This window comes from Penaeus vannamei, chromosome 18, assembly GCF_042767895.1.
Source record: "Penaeus vannamei isolate JL-2024 chromosome 18, ASM4276789v1, whole genome shotgun sequence".
NCBI classification, from domain to species: Eukaryota; Metazoa; Arthropoda; class Malacostraca; order Decapoda; family Penaeidae; genus Penaeus; species Penaeus vannamei.
Genome location: NC_091566.1, coordinates 1026153 through 1036152, shown reverse-complemented (window position 1 = coordinate 1036152; position 10000 = coordinate 1026153). Strand labels below are relative to the sequence as shown.

The following is a 10000-nucleotide window of genomic DNA, read 5'->3' as shown; positions in this document are numbered from 1 at the left end:
CTACACTTTCGTCTGTAGTTTTCATTATTTTTGTTGTTCTGTTCTTTATTTTCTTGTTCTCGCTTCTCTCATTATATGGTTAACAGAATACATGTTTGTGTGTGTGTGTGTGTGTGTGTGTGTGTGAGTGTGAGTGTGTGTGTGTGTGTGTGTGTGTGCGCGTGCGTGTGTGTGTGTGTGTGTGTGTGTGTGTGTGTGTGTGTGTGTGTGTGTGTGTGTGTGTGTGTGTGTGTGTGTGTGTGTGTGTGCGTGTGTGTATGTGAGTGTGTTTATGTATGTACATATAAATTCATGTATACTCTGTATATATACATACATACATACATACATATATATACATATATATATATATATATATATATATATATATATATATATATATATATATATATATATATATATAGAGAGAGAGAGAGAGAGAGAGAGAGAGAGAGAGAGAGAGAGACAGAGAGAGAGAGAGAAAGAGAGAGAGAAAGAGAGAGAGAATCAAAGTCAAAGTCAAAATATTTTATTCCACTAATTACAATGATTATTCTTTACATAAATACATTCATATCTACAGTTTATTATTTAATAGGTGTTCTTTTAATTTCGTTTTGAAATTACAAAAGCTATTAATGACTCTTATATTATCTGGTAACATGTTCCATAGCTTGGGTCCACGTATTTCCATTTGTCGTGCCCCTGTATCAGTACTCGATCTCTTAACATAAAGAGAGTTTACTTGGCGTGTCACGACACCTGATGTGGTCCCTACAGTTTGCAAGGGCATTAACCATTGCGGATAATTCCCATGAATGAGCTTGTAGATGAATACACATGTGTCATAACTGCATTTAGGTTGGACTTTTAACCATTTTAATTTTTGGATATGCGGGCTAATGTGATCAAATTTACTGATATTACATAATGCAACTCTTGCAGCAAAGTTTTGTAATGTTTGTACTTTTTGCATTTAGGTTTTGTTAGCCGAACCCCAAATATTTGAACAATAGTTAATAATGCTTAGAACTAGAGTTTGCACAACCATGATTCTAGTTTCAGTAGTGATTTGATTTTTTATGGGATTAAGATATACTAGGGTGCCCATTACTTTCCTGTGTATCTTGTCAACGTGTTGTTCAAATGTCATGAATTTGTCTAAGTATACTCCCAGATTATTCACTGAAGTGTTCGGCTTGATAGAGCAGCCTTCAAATTCTATGGTCGTGTCATTGGGAATTTTAGCTATATTCTGCCGGCTACCTATAAATATACATTGAGTTTTATGTGGATTTAGTTTAAGACCATTAGTGTCAAAATATAATTTTGCTTGTGTAAGGGTATGTTGAGTGTTTCTTATTAATGTATTCAAGTTGTTTACAGAGTCACTATGAAGAAACTGTGAATCATCGACGTACTGTACCAGAAGGCAGTTATGAGCTATTGTTGATAAATCATTTATGAAAATTGTGAATAGGATCGGACCTAAAATGGATTCTTGTGGAACACCAAAAGGTACTTCTTGTTTTGATGACATACAATCATTGATTCTTACCGATTGGGTCCTTGCATCTAAATAACTTTTAAACCAAAAGGTATCAATTTTATGAATTACTAATTTGTTGAGGAGAATATCATGGTTAACACTATCAAAAACCTTAAAAAGGTCGCATAATGTGAGCAAATTTACCTGATTATTGTCTATGTTATTATAGATCTCATCAGTAATTTGTAGTAAAGCTGTTTCAGTAGATAACTTATTTCTGAAACCTTGTTGCGTTTTAGATAATAAGTTATTGGCCTCCAGAAAACTCGTTAATTGATTTGCTACAATTTTTATAAGAACTTTAGATAATATAGGGAGTATAGTGATAGGGCGACAATTATTCACATCGTCTATATCCCCCGACTTGAAAATTGGTTTCCTAAGCGACGGAAAGAGAGAGAGAGAGAGAGAGAGAGAGAGAGAGAGAGAGAGAGAGAGAGAGAGAGAGAGAGAGAGAGAGAGAGAGAGAGAGAGACACACACACACATATATATATACATATGCATATATATATATATATATATATATATATATATATATATATATATATATATATATATATATATATATATATATATATATGCTACACTCACCCAGTGTCTTCGTAGGCATTATCGACTAACGTCGACTGACATGTAATCAACCTGTCTATATTCGAGTACCCGCTCTGTGCCCCCTTCCGACTCTGTTGTCAAAATTCTGTGCATAGTGAGGAAATACAGGACGAGTTATAAAATGCTTCTAAGTTTGGCTTTAACGACGTGAAAACTTGCAACAAATGGTCGTTCGTTCATGGACTGTGCGGGAGTTCAAGGACAATAGTGGGAGGGAAGTCGTCACCCAGCAACAAGGGTTACTCTTTCCTTGTCCTACAGCTGCGACTTCTACACTTACAGGAGGGAGTGGTAGACTTTGGGAGTCGGCGGGCCCTCCCTCCCATGAACGGCTATTTCCTTCTTCATAAGTGGAAAATAACTCTCAATATTTCAGTAAAACCTTTACTATTTATATATATTTTTGTCTATACATTACATACATAGAGAGAACGTAATATTTTTGATTGCTTTAAATGCCAAAGCGATTGGAAGCCTCGAGTGAACTCCGACCGGGGGAACGGTAACTGCTGAAAAAAACATGAGATCAAACTGAAGCTATGGACAGTACACGCTAAGGATAGCCATAGGTTCTGCTGGGGTTCTGGGAGGAGGGTTTAGCTCCATCGGGACGCGGCGGCGCTTGTGGGGGCGTGGGCGTCTGTTGGCGAGCTCTTTCGATCTGAGCGAGGGCGTGGGCGGGCAGGGGAGGCGGCGTTGGCAGCAGGTCAGACTCGACTCGAAATCCCTTTTCGTCAGCAACGAAATTGAAGGATGCCGGAGTACCATCGGGGAAAGAAAACCTGCAAGGATAAGCATTTATATGAATTTATATCCATTCTTCCATTTCGAATTGGGTAAAATAGAATCAAAAGTACAGTATCAAAATACCAGGTCATACTTACGACCATCCACCTTGTTGCGTTACAGCACCAGACTCTCCCTTTGCGATACCTTGTTCCTGGCGAATGATTCCATTTTCATTTTCAAAACTGAATTCATAATTTCCTTCTTCATCGGGCCCTTGGCGATCGTCCCTGAGGATCTGGATGTCCAAACCTGCAATCCAAAAATCGTATTTAATTTTCATCATCATCAGCCGGATAAAGTTGCATTATTGACCAATATTCCCCTTAAGTTGGACAATTTTTTCTTATTCATGGTGAATTGCTGTCCCTTCAACCCCTGCCTGGAATAAACATTCACCACAGCTGTTTGGCAGGATAAGGCAGAGATAAACATCTTACGCCGTATTAATATTAACATTGTGTAATGGGTTACACTGATTATAACTGCTATATTTAGTTGGCAGGTAACCATACTTCCTCGATACCAAATTTGACGGCTCTCAAAGTGCTATAATTATCAACAAAAGTAAATCAACAAACCTAACCCCACTGACTGGGAACATACATTATCTCAATTATTATTAGATTGCAACCATTACTATAAAGGTTTACACAGATATCTTTGAGTCAACAGCATTCCGTCGTATATTGGTTGAAAAAAAAACAACAGCAAAAAAAAAAAAAAAAAAAAAAAAAAAAAAAAAAAAACTGATACTGAATACTGTGTACTTCAACTGTACAGGGAAAATCAAAGCATCCGAGTGTACCTTCATGGTGTGATGTGCTCTTGAATCCACCTGCTGAACCTCCAAATCTTCCTCCTGTGGAGCCTCCAGCGCCAGCTGCAGAACCTCCAAGACCTCCTCTGGAACCTGAGGAGCCTCCATGGCCAGCTGTAGAGCCTCCAAAACCTCCTGTGGAGCCTCCAAGGCCAGCTGTAGAGCCTCTAAATCCTCCTGTGGAGGAGGTTCCTGAGGAGCCCCCAAGGCCAGCTGTAGAGCCTCCAAAACCTCCTGTGGAGGAAGTTCCTGAGGAGCCCCTAAGGCCAGCTGTAGAGCCTCCAGATCCTCCTGTAGAGCCTCCAAGGCTAGCTGTAGAGCCTCTAAATCCTCCTGTGGAGGAGGTTCCTGAGGAGCCTCCAAGGCCAGCTGTAGAGCCTCTAAAACCTCCTGTGGACCCTCCAAGGCCAGCTGTAGAGCCTCCAATACCTCCTGTGGAGCCTCCAAGGCCAGCTGTAGAGCCTTCAATTCCTCCTGTGGAGCCTCCAAGGCCAGCTGAAGAGCCTCCAAAACCTCCTGTGGAGGAGATTCCTGAGGAGCCTCCATGGCCAGCTGTAGAGCCTCCAAAACCTCCTGTGGAGGAGGTTCCTGAGGAGCCTTCATGGCCAGCTGTAGAGCCTCCAAAACCTCCTGTGGAGCCTCCAAGGCCAGCTGTAGAGCCTCTAAATCCTCCTGTGGAGGAGGTTCCTGAGGAGCCTCCAAGGCTAGCTGTAGATCCTCTAAAACCTCCTGTGGAGCCTCCAAGGCCAGCGGTAGAGCCTTCAATTCCTCCTGTGGAGCCTCCAAGGCCAGCTGAAGAGCCTCCAAAACCTCCTGTGGAGGAGATTCCTGAGGAGCCTCCATGGCCAGCTGTAGAGCCTCCAAAACCTCCTGTGGAGGAGGTTCCTGAGGAGCCTCCATGGCCAGCTGTAGAGCCTCCAAAACCTCCTGTGGAGGAGGTTCCTGAGGAGCCTCCATGGCCAGCTGTAGAGCTTCCAAAACCTCCTGTGGAGCCTCCAACGCCAGCTGAAGAGCCTCCAAAACCTCCTGTGGAGGAGGTTCCTGAGGAGCCTCCATGGCCAGCTGTAGAACTTCCAAAACCTCCCGTGGAGGATGTACCTGAGGAGCTGCCATAGCCTGCTGTAGAGCCTCCCTTGAAGCCTATTGTGGAGCCTCCAGTACCTCCTGTGGAGGAGGTTCCTGAGGAGCCTCCAAGGCCAGCTGTAGAGCCTCCTAAACCTCCTGTGGAGCCTCCAAGGCCAGCTGAAGAGCCTCCAAAACCTCCTGTGGAGCCTCCAAGGCCAGCTGTAGAGCCTCCAAAACCTCCTGTGGAGCCTCCAAGGCCAGCTGTAGAGCCTCCAAAACCTCCTGTGGAGCCTCCAAGGCCAGCTGAAGAGCCTCCAAAACCTCCTGTGGAGCCTCCAAGGCCAGCTGTAGAACCTCCTAAACCTCCTGTGGAGCCTCCAAGGCCAGCTGTAGAGCCTCCTAAACCTCCTGTGAAGCCTCCAAGGCCAGCTGAAGAGCCTCCAAAACCTCCTGTGGAGCCTCCAAGGCCAGCTGTAGAGCCTCCTAAACCTCCTGTGAAGCCTCCAAGGCCAGCTGTAGAGCCTCCAAAACCTCCTGTGGAGCCTCCAAAACCTCCTGTGGAGCCTCCAAGGCCAGCTGAAGAGCCTCCAAAACCTCCTGTGGAGGAGGTTCCTGAGGAGCCTCCAAGGCTAGCTGTAGAGCCTCCAAGGCCTCCTGTGGAGCCTCCAAGACCTCCTGTGGAGCCTCCAAGACCTCCTGTGGAGCCTCCAAGACCTCCTGTGGAGCCTCCAAGACCTGTGGAGCCTCCAAAACCTCCTGTGGAGCCTCCAAGACCTCCTGTGGAGCCTCCAAGACCTCCTGTGGAGCCTCCAAAACCTCCTGTGGAGCCTCCAAGGCCAGCTGTAGAGCCAAAACCTCCTGTGGAGCCTCCAAGGCCAGCAGAAGAACCTGTTAAACCTCCTGTAGAGCCTCCAAAACCTCCTGTGGAGGAGGTTCCTGAGGAGCCTCCAAGGCCAGCTGTAGAGCCTCCAAAACCTCCTGTGGAGCCTCCAAGGCCAGCTGTAGAGCCTCCAAAACCTCCTGTGGAGCCTCCAAGGCCAGCTGTAGAGCCTCCAAGACCTGTGGAGGAGGTACCTGAGGAACTCCCATAGCCTGTTGTAGAGCCTCCCCCGAAGCCTATTGGGGAGCCTCCAAAACCTCCTGTGGAGGAGGTTCCTGAGGAGCCTCCAAGGCCAGCTGTAGAGCCTCCTAAACCTCCTGTGGAGCCTCCAAGGCCAGCTGAAGAGCCTCCAAAGCCTCCTGTGGAGGAGGTTCCTGAGGAGCCTCCAAGACCTCCTGTGGAGCCTCCAAGACCTCCTGTGGAGCCTCCAAAACCTCCTGTGGTGCCTCCTAAGCCAGCTGTAGAGCCTCCAAAACCTCCTGTGGAGCCTCCAAGGCCAGCTGTAGAGCCTCCAAAACCTCCTGTGGAGCCTCCAAGGCCAGCTGTAGAGCCTCCAAAACCTCCTGTGGAGCCTCCAAGGCCAGCAGTAGAACCTGCTAAACCTCCTGTAGAGCCTCCAAAACCTCCTGTGGAGGAGGTTCCTGAGGAGCCTCCAAAGCTAGCTGTAGAGCCTCCAAGACCTCCTGTGGAGCCTCCAAGACCTGTGGAGGAGGTACCTGAGGAACTCCCATAGCCTGTTGTAGAGCCTCCCTCGAAGCCTATTGTGGAGCCTCTAATACCTCCTGTGGAGGAGGTTCCTGAGGAGTCTCCAAGGCCAGCTGTAGAGCCTCCAAAACCTCCTGTGGAGCCTCCAAGCCCAGCTGTAGAGCCTCCAAAATCTCCTGTGGAGGAGGTTCCTGAGGAGCCTCCAAGGCCAGCTGTAGAGCCTCCAAAACCTCCTGTGGAGCCTCCAAGGCCAGCTGTAGAGCCTCCAAAACCTCCTGTGGAGCCTCCAAGGCCAGCAGTAGAACCTGTTAAACCTCCTGTAGAGCCTCCAAAACCTCCTGTGGAGGAGGTTCCTGAGGAGCCTCCAAGGCCAGCTGTAGAGCCTCCTAAACCTCCTGTGGAGCCTCCAAGGCCAGCTGTAGAGCCTCCAAAACCTCCTGTGGAGCCTCCAAGGCCAGCTGTAGAGCCTCCAAAATCTCCTGTGGAGGAGGTTCCTGAGGAGCCTCCAAGGCCAGCTGTAGAGCCTCCAAAACCTCCTGCGGAGCCTCCAAGCCCAGCTGTAGAGCCTCCAAGACCTGTGGAGGAGGTACCTGAGGAACTCCCATAGCCTGTTGTAGAGCCTCCCCCGAAGCCTATTGGGGAGCCTCTAATACCTCCTGTGGAGGAGGTTCCTGAGGAGCCTCCAAGGCCAGCTGTAGAGCCTCCTAAACCTCCTGTGGAGCCTCCAAGGCCAGCTGAAGAGCCTCCAAAACCTCCTGTGGAGGAGGTTCCTGAGGAGCCTCCAAGGCTAGCTGTAGAGCCTCCAAGACCTCCTGTGGAGCCTCCAAGACCTCCTGTGGAGCCTCCAAGACCTCCTGTGGAGCCTCCAAGACCTCCTGTGGAGCCTCCAAGACCTCCTGTGGAGCCTCCAAGACCTCCTGTGGAGCCTCCAAGACCTCCTGTGGAGCCTCCAAGACCTCCTGTGGAGTCTCCAAGACCTACTGTGGAGCCTCCAAGACCTCCTGTGGAGCCTCCAAGACCTCCTGTGGAGCCTCCAAAACCTCCTGAGGAGCCTCCAAGGCTAGCTGTAGAGCCTCCAAGACCTCCTGTGGAGCCTCCAAGACCTGTGGAGGAGGTACCTGAGGAACTCCCATAGCCTGTTGTAGAGCCTCCCCCGAAGCCTATTGTGGAGCCTCTAATACCTCCTGTGGAGGAGGTTCCTGAGGAGCCTCCAAGGCCAGCTGTAGAGCCTCCAAAACCTCCTGTGGAGCCTCCAAGGCCAGCTGTAGAGCCTCCAAAACCTCCTGTGGAGCCTCCAAGGCCAGCAGTAGAACCTGTTAAACCTCCTGTAGAGCCTCCAAAACCTCCTGTGGAGGAGGTTCCTGAGGAGCCTCCAAGGCCAGCTGTAGAGCCTCCAAAATCTCCTGTGGAGGAGGTTCCTGAGGAGCCTCCAAGGCCAGCTGTAGAGCCTCCAAAACCTCCTGTTGAGCCTCCAAGGCCAGCTGAAGAGCCTCCAAACCCTCCTGTGGAGGAGGTTCCTGAGGAGCCTCCAAGGCCAGCTGTAGAGCCTCCAAAACCTCCTGTTGAGCCTCCAACGCCAGCTGTAGTTCCTGCTAAACCTCCTGTGTAGCCTCCAAGGCCAGCTGAAGAGCCTCCAAAACCTCCTGTGGAGGAGGTTACTGAGGTGCCTCCATGGCCAGCTGTAGAGCTTCCAAAACCTCCTGTGGAGCCTCCAACGCCAGCTGAAGAGCCTCCAAAACCTCCTGTGGAGGAGGTTCCTGAGAAGCCTCCATGGCCAGCTGTAGAACTTCCAAAACCTCCTGTGGAGGATGTACCTGAGGAGCTGCCATAGCCTGCTGTAGAGCCTCCCTTGAAGCCTATTGTGGAGCCTCCAGTACCTCCTGTGGAGGAGGTTCCCGAGGAGCCTCCAAGGCCAGCTGTAGAGCCTCCTAAACCTTCTGTGGAGCCTCCAAGGCCAGCTGTAGAGCCTCCAAAACCTCCTGTGGAGGAGGTTCCTGAGGAGCCTCCAAGGCCAGCTGTAGAGCCTCCTAAACCTCCTGTGGAGCCTCCAAGGCCAGCTGTAGAGCCTCCAAAACCTCCTGTGGAGCCTCCAAGGCCAGCTGTAGAGCCTCCAAAACCTCCTGTGGAGCCTCCAAGGCCAGCAGTAGAACCTGCTAAACCTCCTGTAGAGCCTCCAAAACCTCCTGTGGAGGAGGTTCCTGAGGAGCCTCCAAGGCTAGCTGTAGAGCCTCCAAATCCTCCTGTGGAGTCTCCAAGCCCAGCTGTAGAGCCTCCAAGACCTATGGAGGAGGTACCTGAGGAACTCCCATAGCCTGTTGTAGAGCCTCCCCCGAAGCCTATTGTGGAGCCTCTAATACCTCCTGTGGAGGAGGTTCCTGTGGAGCCTCCAAGCCCAGCTGTAGAGCCTCCAAGACCTGTGGAGGAGGTACCTGAGGAACTATCATAACCTGTTGTAGAGCCTCCCCCGAAGCCTATTGGGGAGCCCCCAAAACCTCCTGTGGAGAAGGTTCCAGTTGCAGAGCCTTCAAAGCTTCCTGTGGAGCCTCCCAGGCCAGCTGTAGAGCCTCCAAAACCACCTGTGGAGGACGTTCCTGAGGAGCCTCCAAGGCCAGCTGTAGAGCCTCCAAAACCTCCTGTGGAGCCTCCAAGGCCAGCTGTAGAGCTTCCAATACCTCCTGTGGAGCCTCCAAGACCAGCTGTAGAGCCTCCAAAACCACCTGTGGAGGAGGTTCCTGAGGAGCCTCCAAGGCCAGCTGTAGAGCCTCCAAAACCTCCTGTGGAGCCTCCAAGACCAGCTGTAGAGCCTCCAAAACCACCTGTGGAGGAGGTTCCTGAGGAACCTCCAAGGCCAGCTGTAGAGCCTCCAAAACCTCCTGTGGAGCCTCCAAGGCCAGCTGTAGAGCCTCCAAAACCTCCTGTGGAGCCTCCAAGGCCAGCTGTAGAGCCTCCAAAACCTCCTGTGGAGCCTCCAAGGCCAGCTGTAGAGCCTTCAAAACCACCTGTGGAGGAGGTTCCTGAGGAGCCTCCAAGGCCAGCTGTAGAGCCTCCAAAACCTCCTGTGGAGCCTCCAAAGCCAGCTGTAGAGCCTCCAAAACCTCCTGTCGAGCCTCCAAGGCCAGCTGTAGAGCCTCCAAAACCACCTGTGGAGGAGGTTCCTGAGGAGCCTCCAAGGCCAGCTGTAGAGCCTCCAAAACCTCCTGTGGAGCCTCCAAGGCCAGCTGTAGAGCCTCCAAAACCTCCTGTGGAGCCTCCAAGGCCAGTTGTAGAGCCTCCAAAGGTTCCTACAGAAGTTTCTGTTAGCCCTCTATATTTTTCCGTAGAGTCTCCATGGCCTGCTGTGGTCCCTCTAGGGGTTGTTGTAGAAGTTCCAAAACCTCCAATAGAAAAAGTACCAGAGGAGCTTCCCAAACTTCCTGAAGAGCCTCCAGAACTTTCCGTGGTAACTTTGAAGGGTTCTGTAGAATGTGAAAGATCTAAAGTGCTAGCTAGGCCACTTGAGCCTTGAATGAATCCATGTGAACCTGCTGGTTCTATGAGAACTCCTGCAGAACTTGTAAAGCCTCCTGGTGAGTCTGTAACATCTCCCGACGAAGTGGAAAGAA

The 10000-nt window shown here is 50.0% G+C and overlaps 1 protein-coding gene across 1 annotated transcript in view; it reads right to left on the bottom strand.

The window, feature by feature from the left end:
- Positions 1-2519: 2519 nt before the first annotated feature.
- Positions 2520-10000, bottom strand: part of LOC138864877 (uncharacterized PE-PGRS family protein PE_PGRS54-like) — an 18432-nt gene continuing 10951 nt past the window's right edge. The window contains exons 2-6 of the mRNA XM_070133510.1: positions 9593-10000; positions 8474-9496; positions 3737-8431; positions 3027-3180; positions 2520-2924 (exon numbers count right to left, since the gene is read on the bottom strand). The exon at positions 9593-10000 is cut by the window's right edge and continues 253 nt beyond it. Coding sequence (XP_069989611.1) covers positions 2696-2924; positions 3027-3180; positions 3737-8431; positions 8474-9496; positions 9593-10000 — 6509 coding nt within the window. The 3' untranslated portion in view covers positions 2520-2695. The remainder of the gene's footprint in view (positions 2925-3026; positions 3181-3736; positions 8432-8473; positions 9497-9592) is intronic.